Below are 19,326 nucleotides of genomic sequence, written 5' to 3'. Positions count from 1 at the left end.
GTATTCTCACTCAAACCACCACTTAGGACCAGAGTTCGAATCCCAGCACCTACGTGTTGGTTCAAAACCATCTGTAACTCTAGTCCCGGGAAGTTCTGTGCTGCCTTCTGACCTCCTCAGGCACCAGGCACACATGGTGTACATACATGTGTGCATACATATATATAGGCAAAACATTCATACACATAAAATTAAAAATCTGAAAAAAAGTCAAGAAAAAGGAAATGTCAGACAACTTGCCTTTTACATCCTCATCATTCTGGGCTCTCTTGCCTCCATCCCTGCCTCTCTGTTTTTATCCTCCAAGAGAGGACTATTGTCCTAGCTCACAGCCCAGCATCTCAAACCCCAGTACTGTATGCATTGGTCTGCTGTGCTATAGTCCCCTGAAGCTGTGCTAGGATTTCTTTGCTGAGGTGAGTACATGCAGCTCACAGGGACCCGGTAACCAATGCTATAAGCAGCAGGCCATCTGAACAGAGCTGTAAGCTGATCAGAACCTATAGGAGAGCTCAGAATTCCTTCACATGCCATCATGGTTATGACTTACGTTCCTCTATCTTTTTCCTGGCCCTGGTCTTGTCTCACATGATATTACCCTCACAGTGCTTGAGAACAACTGCAGTGTCCTGTCCCTGGACCCTGACATGCATCAGCTGTGGCTAGTCCACACTAATATTGAGTAAAATCCAAGTGACACAGAGTCAGCTGCTCTTCACTTGATTCTCTTGAGTATCTGCTGTAAGCTTCATTTCTGTAGATCACACAGTTTAGTTCAGAGCTGTGAGGTCATAAGAACCCACACACTGCTGGAGTTCCCAAGGGTGGTGCAGCGTATCCCAAAAAGATACAGGAAAGGAACAGCATTGGAAGCCAGTACTCAGACCTTACCAGTAATTGCAGGTATCCTCTGGTCAGAAGTTGGTTAAGAATCAGACACTGCAAGCTGGGCGGTAGTGGCGCATGCCTGTAATCCCAGCACTCGGGAGGCAGAGGCAGGTGGATCTCTGTGAGTTCGAGGCTAGCCTGAGCTACAGAGTGAGTTCCAGGAAAGGCGCAAAGCTACATAGAGAAACCCTGTCTCAAAAAACAAAACAAAACAAAACAAAACAAAACAAAAAAAGAATCAGACACTGCACAGAGCAGAGGAATGTGTGCATCTGTAGGCCCTGCTTCAGCCTGCAGGTGCCAGTCCACCAGCCAGCTCACTCCCATCCTGACTGATGGCCCGGGGGTGGGGTCCATATGTTCACCCTGACTGACTGGTTTTGGACTTGAGATCTTGCATTTGTTCTGTGTAAGTTTTACCCCAAAGTGTTAAGACATTCTGTGGGGTGAAAGCCAAGTTGTGTATTATACAGGAGACAAAAATGGCTTCCTTGATTGCAATTGTAATTCCTAAGTATTTATGTAGCTTGATTTCTGAATAGTATTACTAAGCATGAAAAACCCTTGGAAATGCTTTCTTGTGTCTGTCATTATTTAATTAGGCTTATTTCTAAGCTGAGCATCAAAATGGGCTATGCTTGGGTAGAGAACTGGCTCAGTAGTTAACAGCACTGGCTGCTCTTCCAGAGGACCTGGGTTTGATTCACACCTGTCTGTAACTCTAGTTCCAAGGGATCCAATGCCCTCACACAGATACACATGTAGACAAAACATCAATGCATGTAAAATTTAAAAAAAAAACCCTCAAAACAGGCTGCACAAACCACTGTCCTATAGCCTTCTGAGATGGTGAGCCTAGTTTTGATCGTGGGCAGCATGTTTTCCAGGGTTGGTATGATCCCTGGGCCTGTACCCACCACCTGTTTTGATAGTAAGGTATTAGAATAATTCTTTGAGGAACTGTTGACTGTCAGGTGCCCTGTTAAAGCCTACTGTCTGCCATTCTTGTAGCAGCAATGGCCGTCAGAGAGAATGAAGCAGTAAAGGACAGAGAACACACAGTCACAACCAGGAAAAGTCAGCTCACCCTCCCAGAACTCTTACATACAGACTAAAAACAAAAAAATACAGGAGATAAAGTTTTCCAGGGTAGCCAGGCCTATGTAGAAAGACTGTGTCTCAAAATAAATAAATAGAAATAAATCTTTTTTTTTTTTTTTTTTTTTTTTTAATAAAAAGAAGGAAAGAAAGGTTGAGAAAGGTGTTTCCTATTGCCCATGAAGCTTCCAAGGTATCAGCTGCCCTGCACTGGAGCTATTTAGTCCGGTGGGCAGGATTCTGGCAAGATCTTCCCTAAAGGCAACTGCAAAGCTGCAGTGCCCATTGTGTTTGAATGTCTCGGATTCTCTTGGCTAAAGGAGGAGGATGGCAGACCCACTCGCTGCTCCAGCCAGCTGCAGTATAAGGTGCCATTGGTGGGTTGGGGATTTAGCTCAGTGGTAGGGCACTTGCCTAGCAAGCACAAGGCCCTGGGTTCAGTCCTCAGCTAAAAAAAAAAAACCGAAACAAACAAACCAAAAAAAGGTACCATTCTCAGCCCTGAAAACCCAGCAGTTTCCTGGGAGTTGAGACTTTCCCAGTGCATGGTGCTGCTTGGAGGAGATGTCTGGCCTCTGGCATCCCACACACCCTTCAACTTTGTTCAGTTGTGTGAATTTTATTTTGCCTTTGTGATATTGGGGCTGGAACTCTGGAACTCAGACCCATATACATACGAGGCATGTGCCGTGTCACTGAGCCAATCCAGTTCCTATAATCATGGCCTCTAGCGACTCCAAAGTTGGAGAGTAAACTGAAACATGGTATTTTAAAACATTTTTATTACATTTATTTGTTCATTCATTCATTCATGTTTAGTGTGTGTGCTGTGACATGGCACCTCTGTGGAAGTCAAAGGACTTGGACGAGTTAGTTCTCGTCTTCCATCACTTGGTCCCTGGGGATTGAATCAGGCCATTGGGCTTGGTGACAGGCACCCTTACTTGCTAAGCCACTGCCCTGCCCTGGCATTAGGAGCTTGGAAGAAGAGCTCACAATTAGTTGGGTGCTGAGGTAGTGAGATCAGTACTAAAGTTGAAAACATATCCTAGGCAGTGGGCTGGCTGTGAGTACTTGGCCTGGTTCCAAAATGCTTGTATATGCAAACAGCTAAATGATATTCATCTGTTCTGCCCGTTTTCCTGTCCAGTTCTGAGTCACTTCCCTTGGTCCAAATGGGTTTTTTCCTTTTTCCTTTCTCATACACCCTGATGCTCTTTGGTCTGGGAACACTGGATACAGATTGATTTTCTCTGGGCAGGGCAGGCACTGCTCCTACAGTCTGTTGCTTAGAGAAGGAGGGTGGTTTAGAATGGTGTCACTGAGTCTATGCTGAGGGGTTGCTTCCTGCTGGCATCTAGCTGAAGGACTGACTGGGGTGGCAGGGTGCTATGATAGCATCAAGATGATGGCACACCTCTTCTCCCAGTGGGCTCCCGATCTGCTCCCATTTCTCCTGCAACTGGCATGTGCTAAATGCTCTGCTGTGGTGTGGTGCAGCATCCAGACTAGGGTCCTAATGTAGTGTCTGTCTCTGCTCTTGAGTCCAGCTTCACTGTAGTAGGTGGAAGCAGCTGTCAGTGGTACTAGAGCAAATTGTGTATAATCATGTGCTAAGAAAGCTGTTTACACAGATGGGAGGAAGTGCTTTGGTCTGTATGCTAGTCAGTTCACACAGCACTAACAAAAGACACTTGAGTACTGGAAATATCCATTCTTCACCATCCAGAGGAGTGGTCCCACACATGTGTCTGTTCAATACCTAGACCAGAGGTTAGTCCATTTTTATTCCATTTTAATACATTTAAATGAATACCACAGTTAGTGCCTCCAGCATGGAGCACAACAGGTATAGGAACCTCCTAGTGCAGCCTCACAGAGCAAGTTGCCATTGCTGAGGGTTTTTTCTCCTCTAGATCTTTTTTTTTTTTTTTTTTTTTTTGGTTTTTCCAGACAGGGTTTCTTTGTGTAGCTTTGCGCCTTTCCTGGAACTCACTTGGTAGCCCAGGCTGGCCTCAGACTCACAGAGATCTGTCTGGCTCTGTCTCCCGAGTGCTGGGATTAAAGGTGTGTGCCACCACCGCCCGGCTCCTCTAGATCTTTTGTCTATAAAATTTCTGGGTTATCCCTCAACATCTCATAGAACTGGCATTCTGGCTCTGGCTTTGCTGACCAGAAGAGTGTACCTGCAGGGAGTGTAAAGCCTAGTGAGTATGTCACAGTCTGTCACAGGGTTCAGAGTGTGAAACTCTGCAGGGTATGGCAGTGGCTTCCTGAAACCCTGGAGGCTCCGCCAACATAGCTGTACTCTTTAGCTGTGGTCTTCCCCAGTTGCCTAATGCAGTGGTTTATGTGATGCTCATCTCATGCCTGTGGAAAGTAACTGCCTGGAAGAAGCAGCTGAGTCCCTGGATGGGATCAATCAGCAACACTGTCATCTGGGGGAGGATGTGTGTGCCCAGATAGAGAGCTTGATTGTGAACACATGTTTGGGCTTGCCTGGAAATAGTGCTTATAGTTTAATGGTGCCATTTCATTTCTGAGGAGAAAAGTTTGGAACAGGAAGTAGAGTGAAGCCTCAGAACTCCATGATGACAGCAACTCTCCTTTAGCACGGTCAGTCCCCAATCTCATTATCATGTCATACTGTCTGGGAACCACTGTGATTCCTCCCAGACCTTGCCATTCAGAGCTCCATTTTTGCCCCAGCAGCAAAGCTGAGCAATGACGTACAGGTCCATGGAAAGACCCTCAAAGAATGTGTTAGGTTTCTTCTTGTGCAGACCATTCACCGTGAGGACATGGTCATGAGCTTCCTAGGAATTGGACCAAGTTTTTTACTGTCTTGAAGGACAGCATAAGGGCTCACAAGTGTGCTGTCCTACTCTATCTCCTACACTCCCTTTCTTGGGATTTGGTTGGTATCTGAGTATCACTTAGTATTCTAAGATGCCAATACCAGCTGAGGCTGATGCAGTTGCTTCTCAGGCCTCGGTTCTAGTAGCTTTGTATGGAATAGCTACTTGTCACGTGCCCAGCAATCATTTGTATCTTGAAGTTTTATTGCCTCCTTATAATTTTGTGTTTGTTTTTACAGCGAGTGTTGAAAAAATAGACCTGAAGGGATTATCACACACGAAAAATGACAGAAGTGTCGAGTGTTCCTTTGAGGTAAGATGCTGTTTTTTCCCTTACTTTGGAGGTATTGAGGGGCACATTTGTCATAATTAGTCATTTGTACTGTAATAAAAGCTGTACTTCTTACAGAGCAATGGTGCTGAGTGAGATGAGCCTGGAGCCTGGCTGGGGCAGGTGTCTTTGGAGTGGGCCTAGGGTATTGGAGGATAGCCACCTTCTCAAGAAGAAGCTAAGCTCTAAAGAGCATCAATTCAGTCCTTGTCACTTGTAACTAGGACAGTGGCTGAACCTGTTTGTGGCCTTCCTCCCTGGTTGTATTCACCCTGGGTCTAGAGAGAGTGAAGTCTAGGCTATGACACTGGATACTCTAGGACAGTAAGTACCCCTAGATGAGACACATACATGCTGACTGCATGGCTGTGGCCACTTGGTCTCTATAGGGGAATGTGCTCCAAACTGATCAGTACCATGAAGAAAGGTCTGTCTTGTGTGAGAGAAGCCGGCCATAACAAAGGCTTAGACAGTCCAAAGTTCCTTTTATTCTCTATTATGATGTTCAGGGAGGCAGTCCCAGACCTTCATCAGAACTCAGTCCTGGCTGACTCCAGCTCTTACTGTGTGTGTTCGCAGGATGGCAGCGAGGGCTCTGGTGCTCCCTTGGCAGTGGGCAGATGCAAACTAGAGAGGAGGACATGCTCAGGGGCAGCCAGAAGGGTTCCTACTTATATTTTGTTGACAGGAACCCAGTGTCTTGGTCTCACTTATCTGCAGAGGAAACTGGGAAGTGCACTGCTGGCTTGTGTCAGGGTTTGTTACCCACCTGGCCTGGCAGGTTAGATACTTCTTAGACTCTGACTTCAGACGTGGGCAGATCATGAGAATCTGCCCTGGCAGTACAGGGAAGTCCACTCAGAAGAGACTCTTGTTTTGTACTGTGTGTGAGTCAGGGCTGTTTTTCTAGAGGTGCTGTGTGTCGAGAATCCTTTGTACCACAGGTAGGGTCTTTTCTGAACACAAGGAGAACCTTGGTATATGTTCTGGAGGCTGTTGACTGGTAGATAACCCTATAGTACCGTGGACCCACCAAACCCCCAATGCTCAAGGAAGTGGGCAGCAGGTTTTACAGGACCCTGGACATGCTGTGGTAGCTAGCTACACACCTGGAAGCCTGGTGTCTCATGGTGTTTGAGGGTGTGTTCACAAGTCACTCCTTTGTGTCTGTCTGTATTGCTCTAGTTTATCTGAGAGGGATGTTCTGTTTGAAGAGATGATGTGCAGTGGAGCCATCCTGGGAGCCAGCTTTGCTTCTGCCAGTCTGTCACAGTGGGCTTGGATTCCCCTGGTCTTCAGTGCAGCTACTGTGGGCTTTGGTGACATGGTTCCCAGAACTGTCTACAGCTTTTCCACGTAGAGGTGGATGTTGGTAATACAGCTGCCTGACCTCTTCTGGAAGGAGGAACTCTTACCAGAGAGGGGAAGAATAGTTGTTGCTGTATGTTGAGGACAGAGCAGCCAAGGTCCAAGAAGTGCAGTGTGGCCATGCTGGAGCAGACTTGCTTGGTGCTCATCCAGTGACTCATCAGTGCCACAAGACTAGAGATGCTTTCTGCACAGAGGACTGAACTGGTAGACTTCATAGGAAGACAGGCTAGCTTGGAAGAGACACCTGCCCTAGACCTCTCGCACAGGTGTTAAATCAGAAATGACCAGAGACCCGACTGGGAGGCAGAAGCTATAAAGCTTCCAGAAGAAAGCAGAGAAAAACGGGGCAGTGGGTGGCATGCAGGTTTAATCCCAGTACTGGGGAGGCAGAGGCAGGTGGACTCCTGAGTTTGAGGCCAGCCTGGTCTACCAAGTGAGTTCCAGGAAAGGCCCAAGGCTACACGGAGAAACCCTGTCTCAAAAAACAAACAAACAAAAAACCCAAACAACACCGGCTGCTCTTCCAGAGGTCTGAGTTCAGTTCCCGGCAACCACATGGTAGCTCACAACCATCTGTAATGAGATCTGGTGCCCTCTTCTGGCCTGCAGGCATACATGCAGACAGAACTCTGTACACATAATAAATAAATAAATAAATCAGCTTGGCAATGGTGGTGCAGCCTTTAATCCCAGCACTTGGGAGACAGGCAGGTGATCTCTGTGAGTCTGAGGACAGCCTGGTCTGCAGAGTGAGTAGAAAAACAAAGAAAGGAGAGGAGGGAGAAACAAAGGAGAGAGGGGAGGGACGGAGGGAGAGAGAGAGGGAGAGAGAGAGAGAGAGGGAGAGAGAGAGGGAGAGAGAGAGAGAGAGAGAGAGAGAGAGAGAGAGAATGAGAATAAAAATAAATTGGCAAAAGATTTGGACAGAGTACCAAGAAAAGCCATGGCTGATAGTGAGCATGTGTGGAAAGGTGTGCCATCAGCCTCATAGCTGGGGCACAGTGTTAAAGCACTACGGAAGAGTGTGCTGCCGCGCCTGTGGGAAGGGCTCACATGAGGAAGGCTGGCCATACTTTCTTATTTGATTTGTTAAGACTAGAATTCTGTGTGCTTCTGCTGCTGGGAGGGGGGAATGGCTTATGCATACAGGGCAGGTGACAACTTTGGAGAGGCAAAGGGACTCCTCAGTGCAGCCTTTGAATCCACATCTGCTGTAGACCCTCAGTTACTTGTGCTGCACAGCTTTATTTGTGATGCTTCAGGATGCAAGGTGAATGGTGTGAGTGTCTGCCCTGGGAACCTGGATCCCCAGGGCTGTACTGTCCACAGGTGGAACACTGCTCAAGAGAGGGGCACAGAGAGGCACAGTGACTCAGACTCTCCTCCAAACAGTGTATGCTGTGCAAGCCAGTTCTATTTTATATAAAATATAATTCTATAAAATGCAAACTACTCCATGGTGAGGGAGCATGTCAGAAAGCTTCTATGGAGAGAGTGAGTCTTCTGAGGTTCTAGGAGTGATGTGCTCAACTGTCCTTGAGTGGGAGATGGTGTCACAGGTGCCACAACATGTGATCACACACTTGTGTGGGGCTCACCATCAACTAAAATCAAAAGTGAACATTTTTTTCTTACTTCTTGATAGGGTCTAAGGTTTTGCTGTGTACCCCAGGCTGGCTTTGAGTATGCCTTTTTTTTTTTTTTTGCTTCAGCCTCCCAAGTGTGGCTTACCATACTTGGTATCAAAATCTTAAATTTTTGTTTGAGGATTAGTGTACTCCACAGACCAGTGGAGTAGAATAGAAGATGGTGAGGATAGTAAGTAAAAGCAATGGTTGCTTCACTGTGAGTTGATCACTGGACAACTGAAATGTCTGTTGGGCTCTGCTGTATGCTTAGGGAGAAGCCCAGAACTTCCTGCTATCCTCTTCTTTTGTGGTTCTCTAGATTCTGTTTGGTGGCTGCCAGCGTATCATAGTTAGGATTTCCATTGCTGTGATAAACACCATGACCAAAGAAAGCAACTTCAGGGCTGGAGAGATGGCTCAGAGGTTAAGAGCACCGACTGCTCTTCCAGAGGACCTGAGTTCAATTCCCAGCAACCACATGGTGGCTCACAGCCATCTGTAATGAGATCTGGCACCCTCTTCTGTATACATAATAAATAAATAAATCTTAAAAAAAAAAAAAAAAGGAAAACAAAAGAAAGCAACTTCAGGAGGAAAAGGTAAAAAGGTTTATTTCAGCTCATAGCTCTCAGGTCATACTCTAAGGGAAGTGAGGACAGGAATTCAAGACAGGTATCAGAGACAGGAACTGAAGCAGAGGCCATGGAAGAATATTGCTTACTGGCTGCTCCCCATGGGTTGCTCATCCTGCTTTCTTATAGAACCCAGGACCATCTACCCAGGGGTGACACCACCCAACAGTGTGGCTGGGCCCTCCCACATAAATCATTAACCAAGAAAATGCACTAGAGACTTGCCTACAGGCCAGGCTGCTGGAGTCATTTTCTCAGTTGAGGTTTGTTCTTCCCAAAATTACTCTAGCTTGTGTTGAGTTGACAAAAATCTAATGAGAACACAGTGTTTCCCAGCACTGAGTTACTGGGTGGAGTTACTCAAGAAGCACCTGCTACAGACAGGTGTGAACCTCCCTGCTCTTTTTCATAGAGTTAGTTTTATTTTTGCTGCGACTGCACTTCTAGTCCTGAGGAGACCCAGCCAGAGTTGCAGGAAGCAGATGGGGGAGTGTATCTGAAGGGAGTAAACTAACAGGCTCTTCAGAAGCTTGCTCCCTACACCCGATGGTGTGCAGGAGGGACAGTAGAAGGGTGCCATTTCGGAAGCACAGTAACTGAGACTTTGACTTGAGTTACAAGACCCTGCTGGTACAGTGTACCCCTCAGAAGCCGTTGCAATTATTGGTCTCTTGTGTCTTGTCTTAAAAAGTTTGTTTTCAGTTGAGAGCATTCTTTACTAGCCAGACAAGGTGGTGCTGCCTGCACGTGACTGTAGGGTGACCAGGCAACACAGGCCGGCCAATACTAAGCCTGGTGCTTTTCTGATTCACTCAGGTCTCTTCTCTTAGAGTTGTGGGTTTTGTTTTGTTTTGTTTGTTTTTAAGCAAGGTCTCTTTGTGTAGCTTAGGCAGGCCTGGAATTTTTCATCCTATCTCAGCATGAGGTTATAGGAATTGTCAAGAGTTACGGAGTTACAGGTATGAACCACTGCCCTTACTGAGTTATCTATTTTTAAGAGTGTTGAAGGATCTTAGCCGGGTAGCGGTGGCACATGCCTTTAATCTCACCACTCAGGAGGCAGAGCCAGGTGGGTCTTCGAGTTCAAGGCCAGCCTGGTCTATAGAGTGAGATCCAGGACAGGCACCAAAACTACACAGAGAAACCTGTCTCAAAAAACCAAAAAGAAAAAAAAAGAAAAGAAAAAAAGAAAGAAAGAGAGAAGAAAGGAAGAAAGAAAGAAAGAAAAAAGAGTATGGCAGGGTCTTAAGGACTAGGCAGGCAATACCATTTTGATGCTTCGTGTTGGAGGTGTCTCATCTTTGCCCCTCCCACCCCACCCCCTGATGGTTGATAATGGGCTGGCCAAGTTTCCCTTCCTTCCTTCCTTCCTTTCTTCCTTCCTTCCTTCCTTCCTTCCTTCCTTCCTTTCTCTCTTTCTTTCTCTCTCCCTTCCTCCCTCCCCCCTCTCTCTTTCTCTTTCTTTTTTGAGACAGGGTCTCTCTATGTAGTCTTGACTGTCTATGTAGACCAGGCTGGCCTTGAACTCACAAAGACCCTCCTGCCTCTGCCTCCTGAGTGCTAGGGTTTAAGGAGTATGCCATCATGTCTGTCCTAGCCATAGCTTTCCTGAGGGATATGGGAGCATGCTTACCTGGTTTCACTCTGGCTGGTTCTCTGGCAGGCTCTCCAGCCAAAGGTTTTATTCTTCTGGAAGAGTCTTGGTGTCACCTGCCTCATCCATCTTATAGGATTTGATCTCCCCTGGCATCATGTCTCTACTCAGCTTCTCTGGGTTTTAGTGTGGCTCTTTGGAGGTTTATTTGCTTTGGACTCTCCTCCAGATCCTTCCCTGGGGCCTGTGCTGCCTGCTGTGTCAGACCATTGCTCACCACCATTGCCTCAGCCAAGCTCTTCTTTCTGTTCTTGCCATCAAGCCCCCTGAGAATGTGGACTGCATGCCTTCGTCCTCCGTGCTGTCTTTTCCTTAAGGTGGCTGGGAGTTTGGGAAGAGTAGGGGTCTTACAAGGTACCTCTTAGGCTGGGTGGGGCCAATCTGCCCAATACCTGGCTGGTACAGAAGAAAGCACATGCCATTTTGGTGGCTCTAGACAAAGGTGCTGCATGTAAATAGGAAATGAGGTTGCATTTGGAGCTGCCCTGAGCCTGTGTGTTGTTCATTTCTTGTGTGATGAAACATTCAAGTCAGCTCCAGTATAGCTCTGCAGCTCCTGGAGGAAGTAATTGGTGAGTGTGCCTCAACTTTCCTGCAGTACCTGCTGATGGAGTGGGAAGAAATGGGCTCCTGGAGGAGGATGGCAGATGCCAGCTCTGATTGGATGCTTTACATCTCCATGCCTTTGTGGTAGCCTGTCTTCCTCCAGTACCTTGTGTTGTGTGGAGAGTGAGTGAGGCCAGTGCAGCCTTGGACCCTGACCAAAGCTAGGCAACTTGGAAGTGAACCAGATCCCTGAGACTAGCCTGTGGATCCCCCACTCTGTGTTCTGGGCTGTGAGGAACTGAGGAACACACAGGGCAAGCCATGCCATGGCAGGGGTTGGACTCTTGCTTTCAACATGGCCGTCGCACTGCTCTTGTCTGACTGGGCTTTGTGCTGTCCTTGAGTCAGATTTGGGAAAAAGATTCCTGCTAGGAACAGATTGCTAGCTGTCTCTCTACTCAAGGCTCTGGGTGACTCAATCTTCAATCTTCAATCTGGGGTGTCAGGATTGATATGGCCCAAACTGAGGAACCCCAGCTTTGTGGGAGGGTTGGAAGCCAAGAAGCACTGAGATATCTTTCTACCGAGTGCACACACATTGGGATGGAAGCCCCACTCCTAGCAGCAGAGCATGTAGCTGCCTCACCTGTGAAGTCATGGGGTCGTCTTCTCTCTGTGTGCTCTGGCTTTGGGAGAGCTGCCACACACTGCTGATGCTGAAGCATGCAGACCCATGTGCATCTCAAGATGAGAGGAACATGATTGAGCCCTCCCAGGTCAGGGCTGTCTCAGCTACGCAGGGAAGGGATTAGGGGCTTAGAATGCTGTGCTCTTGCCTCCACACCATGGTAAATGTGATGTGTCTCTTTGGGGCAATGACTTCTGGGTTTTAGGCAACATTTGTGTGTTTTGTATCTCCAAGTTGGCCTATTCTTCATGCCTCCTGTCTTTGTCTTTCTACGTGGGTTCATGTTGTCCTTTGCAAATATTGCCGCCACCCCTTCCCCCCAAAAAACCCACACATATACACCTGAAGAAGTAGCTGCATTTGGGCTGCATAGCACTCTTGTGAGCAGTAGGCTTGTTGCATTCAAGAAGGGATGACAGGAGAGCTCAGGCAGTGCCAGGAGCTTTATGAAGTCACAAGATGATGCTGGTCCCAGTGCCATGGGTTAAAGTAAGTATTAAGCCCACAGGCATGTGCAGCTCCGGCCTCCAAGCCCTGCTCACTTCTCAGCCTCTCTTGGCCTGGTGTAGTCCTCCTGTGGAGGACCTCTTCTCTTCCACATTTATCATCTGCCTGAGGGTCCAAGCCAGGCCTGGGCACAAGTGTTCACATAGCCACAGCAACTGTGTGATATAGACACCTGCTTCCAGGGAAAAGGATGATTTCTGGTGACTTGATGCTCTGTCCAGAATCACATGCACCATGCAGAAAAGGAAGCATGCCTGGTGCACATGGGTACTTAGATGGCAGAGATGCCCTAGGAGTGGCTCTCATGCTCTAGTGACTTGGTAATACATGAATAGACTTGGACTATGTGAATTTTGTCTTCTTAGCAAGTCAAGAGTGTGAATGTACCATTCACCAGGCAGTAGCTACTAGCTGTGGGCCTGAAACAGTTGGAATCTGAGTATGTGGTATCTGTTCGTTAAGACTTGTTTATTTGTTTTTAAGGTCTTATGGTCTGATTCTTCAATAACATCAGTAACCAAGTCTTCCTCAGAAGTGACTGAATTTATTTCAAAGGTAAGGTGAGCAAGGGCTCTTCAAGCAGTGAAAACTACATGGTGCAGTGATATCAGTGATTTCTATCCTTGACCTAGTCATGACAGTCAGCAGAGAGGTTCTGGGATCACAGGCATGAGCCACCCCACCTAATTTATCTCTTGACAGCATTGACGGTAGTTTCCCTGCCCCTGTATTTTCTCATGGCTTTGAAATTTTTATTTCATTTTTTTTTCAAATTTTTATCATATAAGCATTATGTTTAGAAGGCTACAGAATCTGAAGAAACAGTAGTTATGCCTATGGTAGATACACGTTTCCTGCTAGGCCAGCAGTGAGGTCCTAGCAGGGTCGGTGTAGACAGGAGTGGCTGGCTCTGGACATGATTGTAACATCTTTGATGGGCTGCTGCTTCCTGGGTCTTGAGCTGCCAGAGCTTTGCTTTCAGCTGTCCCAGTGCACTGCAGGGGCTCCTCCTGTTGTATCCTCTCCCAAGGACAGGCTGCCAATGCCCATTACCTGGTGCTAGACTTATGGAAGGGTTTGAGGAGGAGTCTCTGCTCTCCTGTCCTGGTCTTGATCCTAGACACAGGGCTATTGTGCCTGGGTTTTGGAGGCTAGACTTTGTCATAACCTCAGCCCCTTCCCAGTAGTAGATGACCTCTGCTTGTGTGTTAAATAGAGTCCTGCACTCATGGGGTTTCGTGAAAATCCTTGCTCCAAGGCCAGATGTTTGCTTTTCTCTTCCACCCAAAGCACTGCTTGCCTAAGAAACTACGTCTTTTTATACACTGGGCCAGGAACATATCATGTTCTGGTTTCTCCCCAAAGGCTAAGAACCTTTGTCTTAGAGACAAGGCCCTGGGAATTTAAATCTGTTCCCAGAGTACTTGTGCCACCCTTGGCTCTCTACCTCTGATAAATCTAGCACCAGGTAATGAGCATTGACAGCCTGTCCTTGGGAGAGGATACAACAGGAGGAGCCCCTCCAGTGCACTGGGACAGCTGAAAGCAAAGCTCTGGCAGCTCAAGACCCAGGAAGCAGCAGCCCATCAAAGATGTTACAATCATGTCCAGAGCCAGCCACTCCTGTCTACACCGATCCTGCTAGGACCTCACTGCTGACCTAGCATAAATGGCCCAGTGGGATATATCCATCTTATCCCATCTGTGCTGACCATAGTATAGCATTGAAGAGTCTTTGATTTTTCTTTGAAGTCCTGGTCCCTGTTCGGCTTCTGGTCAGGAAATGGCCCTGTGGCTCAAACTATGTTAGACTCAGGGATAGTTAGGATGAGTAGATTGTGGGGTATCTCCTGCCTGTGGTAAGGTGTCTTTTTTTCTTTCTGAGACAGGGTTTCTCTGTGTAGCTTTGCGCCTTTCCTGAATCTTACTCCATAGACCAGGCTGGCTTCAAACTCACAAAGATCCACCTGCCTCTGCCTCCCGAGTGCTGGGATTAAAGGCCCAGCTCGTGGTGTCTTACATGTATATAGAACCTAAGCAGCTGGAAAGGTCCAAACTGTGGCAAGGCAAGCTGCTGGTGTGCTGTGGAGACGACCTTCTGCCTTGTCTTTTCTTTCAGTTATCCCAGCTCTACCCTGAAGAGAACTTGGACAAACTCATTCCTTGCTTGGCCGGCCCAGATTCCTTCTATGTGGAGCGCAACCATGTGGATTTGGAAGCAGGTCTGAGGTAAGGAAGGCTCTTGGCTAGGTGGCTGTGACTGCTCTGGTCTTCCCTTTATCTCCAGGACTATCTATTAGAAGAGTTTGAAGGATATGGACAACCTCAGGGTGAGTTGAGGATGAGGTGAAGGAATCAAAATCTTGTACCATGTGGGGTTTTGCTGTCCTTGTGAGATGATATGAGCAATCAGCTGTGTCATGTGATTAAAGGCTGAAGCTGTGGCTGGGTGTTAGTTGTGGTGTACACTTTTACTCCCAGCACTCAGGAGGCAGAGCCAGGCAGATCTCTGTGAGTTCGAGGCCAGCCTGGTCTACAGAGTGAGTTCCAGAATAGCCAGGGCTACACAGAGAAATCCTGTCTCAGGGGAAAGAAGAATCTGAAGCTTGTCAGATTGAAAATAGGTTCTCTGAATCTTCAGCCGTGGCCCGCACATGGTCCACTGCAGTGCTGAGGCTCACTGGTTCTGTTCTGTTGTTTGGAGACTGAAGAAGACCTTGAATTTGTAATCCTTCTGCTTCCACCTACCAAGGGCTGGGATCAAAGTGTGCCCCAGTACACACAGTTGGTGTGGTGCTAAGGATGGAACCCAGGGCTTCATGTGTGTTGGATAAACACTTACCAACTGAGCCACAGCTGTGGCCTCTTGCTGGTTCTCTAGTGTGTAAGAAGTCATGGTCCTCTCTGAGCCCTGGGACCAAGGTCTTTACATTGTGACTTAGTTGGGTCAGACTCAGTTCCAGTGCTCATGTCACAGACTCTTGATTCACTCGCTGTAAGAGACAAAAGAAGGGACTTGAAGGGAACTGTATAAGGTGAATAAAAGCAAGACGAGTATCAGGCTGTAGGACTAGCTTGTTTTTTCTCCAGTTCTCATTCTCTTGGGTAAAGTTTTTAGATTTTCCCACTGTGTGTGTGTGTGTGTGTGTGTGTGTGTGTGTGTGAGAGAGAGAGAGAGAGAGAGAGAGAGAGAGAGAGAGAGAGAGAGAGATTTTAGTGCTGACAAGCTGCTGTGTTACTCCCCAGGTACTTGGCTTCCATACCTTCACACACACTGAAACATGACCATGTTAGGAAGTTCTTCAGCACTTCATCTCCCACCCAACAGCTCCAAAGTCCAAGTAAGTTTGTGAACTGGTCAAACAATAAAATGAAGTTACATTATTGTCTAAGTTTCTATGACACCTTTCTTCTACTTTGTAGGTCCTGGCAACCCCTCCCTTCCTAAAGTAGGTGCCATGATGGGTGTGTCTGGGAGGTGAGTGGTCCTCTCTAGCCAGCATGGCCAGCACTGCCTCCTCCTATGTGTATGCACCAGCTGCTGTCAGCTGTCTGCTCGACCTATATCTTGGATAATAACAGGAGAGGAATTGGGTAGAAAGAATCTAGTTTTGGGCTTCCCAGTAGTTTCATGGTTTTTTTTTTTTTTTTCATAATGCTGAGTAGCTTGTTTTAACTCATGATTTATTGGTATCCTCTTGTCTTTTAGAAGTGACAGACACCAGGTAGCTCAGCTGAATCTCTGGTGCACATGGACACACACAGCATGTATGCACAGAAGTGTCCATGTGGTCACTGCGTTGTGAGGAGGGACGTTGTGATGGCGTAGTAGTAGACAGGACACTAATTAGGCTCAAGTGTGCCATGAGCTGAACACCAGATGCCCTAAGGGAGTAGGTGCCAGCATGAGAGACCTCTAACCTCCTGGTGCCAGCTAGCAGTCTTGTAGAGCAGTGCCTGTACTCTATTGTCCCCTGTCCTACAGGCCTGTGTGTGGAGTGGCCGGCATTCCATCCTCGCAGAGCAGCGCCCAGCATCACCTGCAACACTCGGCCAGCGCGTCTGCTTCCCTGCCCCACTGCTCCCACACAGGGGGGACAGGCTCAGCACTGGCTTACCGGACCCAAGTGGACAACTCACCTACCATCCTGATGCCCTCTAGTCTGCAGGCCCCTCAGCCCCAGGAGCAAAATGGGATTTTAGACTGGCTTAGGAAGCTGCGTTTACACAAGTATTACCCCGTCTTTAAACAGCTCACCATGGAGAAGGTATGTTGGCTTCTCGGAGGGTTACAACCTCCTGTGTTCCTCTTTAGCCTGTGCCCTGTCCTCATTCCTAGAGGTGTCAAGACCTTGGGTGGTGATCATCTAGCTTGGTGTTAGAGGGGACCAAGATTTCACCCCCAGACTGCCTAAAGCCAAAACAAACCAAGCAGGATTTGTCGTAAGCACATAGCTTTTCTAGATGTCTCAGGCCTTGACAAACCAGGGACTCTGTGACTTCAGCTGGCTCCATCCCTCATGCTGCTGTCGGCCAGTGCTCATTCAGATACCATTTCCCCCTCCTTGAAGCAGCTCGAGCCTCTGTGGGGCCACCTCACCGAGTCATTGCCTTGGACACAAGCAAGTGGGGCTCAGCCAACCAGGGCTACATTGAACGGTTTGACATGGAGTCATGGGAGAGAGGTGGCCTTCTCAGAGAGCAGTGTTTTAGTGGACAGTTTTGACCAGAGATGCCTGTTGATGTTTTCTAAACCTCAATGCCACTGGCTAAGCCAAATGATACCTGCACAAGGTATTTGAAATCTGAACTCCCCCTGCTGAACAAGATGGCTCTGTGATAGCCATCACATCTAAAATGCCACTGTTAAACCTGGAGATGGAGCTTTGGAGGTGGGGAAACGCAGTGTTTGTGCTTGCCATACTGCTGCTGAGGGGCCCTGCATCTTTTTTTTTTTTTTTCCCCCCAGACAGGGTTTCTCTGTGTAGCCCTGGCTGTCCTGGAACTCACTTTGTAGACCAGACTGGCCTCGAACTCACAGAGATCTGCCTGCCTCTGCCTCCCTAGTGCTAGGATTAAAGGCGTGTGCCACCACTCCTGGCTGGGTACTTGAATCTTAAGGACAAGAGATTTTTCTAACATTGGTTGTAATCAGTTTGAATTTTCTACTCAGAATTATGATGAGATGTCTCAATCCCACAGCTGGCTGTGGTGTGGTAAGCCACTTATATTGCCAGCTGTCCTGGGGCGTCAGGCCTGTGGGCTAGTTACCACTTTGTCTGGATAGTGTCTTCTTTCTAGATTATTTGGGTCCTTACCAAGCTACTGAAGGTTTGCCAAAAAAAAATGGTCTTAAGGCAACTGTGCTTTGCTTCTGTGTGCAGAGGCTGGTGCACACCAGTGAGACCTTCCCCAGAGTACAGGGACAGCGACAGCCTTAAATTATAATAGTGGTTCAAACTGTCAGAGGTGTGCATGACTGGGGTGCAGGAACCAGAGGGCTACAGGGTGCCTGTCAGCTGCACTTGTAAGGTACAGAGGAGAGAGGCCACAGCTCTTTCAAGCAATGGGAAATGGTGTCCATATCTCTAGTCTTTTGTTTGCTAGCCCTTTGATCTGTTATCCTGCACTCAGATCCAGGTTTGTTGGTTTCAGAGTCCTCATGGTCATCTCAGTAACTGTCCTTTGTTTGTCCTATGCAAGTTCCTGAGCCTTACTGAAGAAGATCTGAATAAATTTGAGTCCCTCACCATGGGAGCAAAGAAAAAGCTCAAGACTCAGTTGGAGCTGGAAAAGTAAGCATGAAGTCATTTGATATATGCTGGATGTTGGTGCCACACTCTTTAATCCCAGCATTTGGGAGGCAGAGGCAGGTGGATCTCTGTGAGTTTGGGGCCAGCCTGGTCTACAGAGCTAGTTCAAGAACAGTGAGAACACAGAGAAATGCTGTCTCGAAAAATCAAAAACAAACAAAAAACGAAAAGAAAAAGAAAAAAGAAATTACATAATGTGTGCTTTTCTGGGTGTGGCCTCACTGCAATCCTAGCACTGAGGCTGAGGCAGGAGGATAGGGATTTGAGTTTGAGGTAGTCTGGGCTACATAGTGAGACTGTGTTTCAAAACACCAAATCAACACAGAATAAATTGTGTTCATTTTAGTTTCTCATGTGCCAAGTAGTGTTATAACCTGCAGGTTTTTAAATGTCGGCGTCTGGGTTACTTTCTTTCTTACCCAGATGTCCAGTATCACCTGGGAGGACCTGCCTGGGAGGTGCACTGGAAGCTGGAGTGTGGTGGAGGAGGAGCTTTCTGACTATGCTTATCATTCACAGGGAGAAGTCAGAGAGACGGTGCCTCAACTCCTCAGCCCCACCCTTGGTCACCAGCAGTGGAGTGGCCCGAGTCACCCCCACCAGCCACGTGGGGCCTGTGCAGCCTGGGCGTAGCAGCCATGCTGCAGGTGTGTGAGGGCCTGTGGTTCAGATGTGTGGCGTGTGTACAGGTGTGGTATGGTATTCTTTTGGATCAGAATTAGACTTCAGATCACTCTGTTTTTCATTTACAGGTTTTAAATGTTTACACTTAGTCTTCTTTATCCTGACTCTATAGTGTTTAGTATAGGAAAGTAATTGTATGGTTGGCCTTAGCTGCCAGACACTGATGTCTAGCTTCAGATTATTTGGGCAGCATTTTTAGACCCTGAACTCTCATGCTGTCAGGAGAAGCAAGATACAGTTCAGAGAGGTGAAAGGCCCTTGCCATGCAGGTGCCTGTTATGAACTGTAGCCTGGTGCCCTTTCTCTGACCACTGTTGTTCTTCCTGTCTTCCCATTGGAGACTTGAGAGGATTGAGGACTTGGATTTTCAGCCTCCATCCTCCTCCTCTGCCCCTGTTCCCTGTACATGAAAGAGGCTGGGGACATATGAGTTAGTGGCTGTGTTTTCCTGCAGGAAAGCACTGACCATTGCTTTATTCATCAGCAAGATGTGATGAATAGCAAGAGTCATGGCAGATTGGTAAGAAATAAATGTCCAGCTTGGACAATTCAGTCTGCCATAGGGAGCCTCCATGGCAGATAATACAGTGCTGTTCTGTACTCTTCAGGATGGAACAGCTGCTCCCCC

The 19,326-nt window shown here is 47.5% G+C and overlaps 1 protein-coding gene across 2 annotated transcripts in view; it reads left to right on the top strand.

The window, feature by feature from the left end:
• Zcchc14 (zinc finger CCHC-type containing 14) overlaps positions 1-19,326 on the top strand; it is a 55,812-nt gene that overhangs the window by 29,537 nt on the left and 6,949 nt on the right. For both annotated transcript variants that reach the window (XR_004944977.1, XM_036187584.1), the window contains exons 3-10: positions 5,084-5,157; positions 12,685-12,756; positions 14,321-14,430; positions 15,448-15,542; positions 15,625-15,679; positions 16,187-16,469; positions 17,905-17,996; positions 18,534-18,661. Coding sequence is in view for 1 of the 2 variants with exons in the window: in XM_036187584.1 (XP_036043477.1) it covers positions 5,084-5,157; positions 12,685-12,756; positions 14,321-14,430; positions 15,448-15,542; positions 15,625-15,679; positions 16,187-16,469; positions 17,905-17,996; positions 18,534-18,661 (909 nt within the window). In the remaining variant the exon portion in view is untranslated. The remainder of the gene's footprint in view (positions 1-5,083; positions 5,158-12,684; positions 12,757-14,320; positions 14,431-15,447; positions 15,543-15,624; positions 15,680-16,186; positions 16,470-17,904; positions 17,997-18,533; positions 18,662-19,326) is intronic.

The sequence above is a fragment of the Onychomys torridus genome, chromosome 5 (genome assembly GCF_903995425.1).
Source record: "Onychomys torridus chromosome 5, mOncTor1.1, whole genome shotgun sequence".
Taxonomy (NCBI): Eukaryota; Metazoa; Chordata; class Mammalia; order Rodentia; family Cricetidae; genus Onychomys; species Onychomys torridus.
This window is presented reverse-complemented; position numbering and strand designations above follow the sequence as displayed.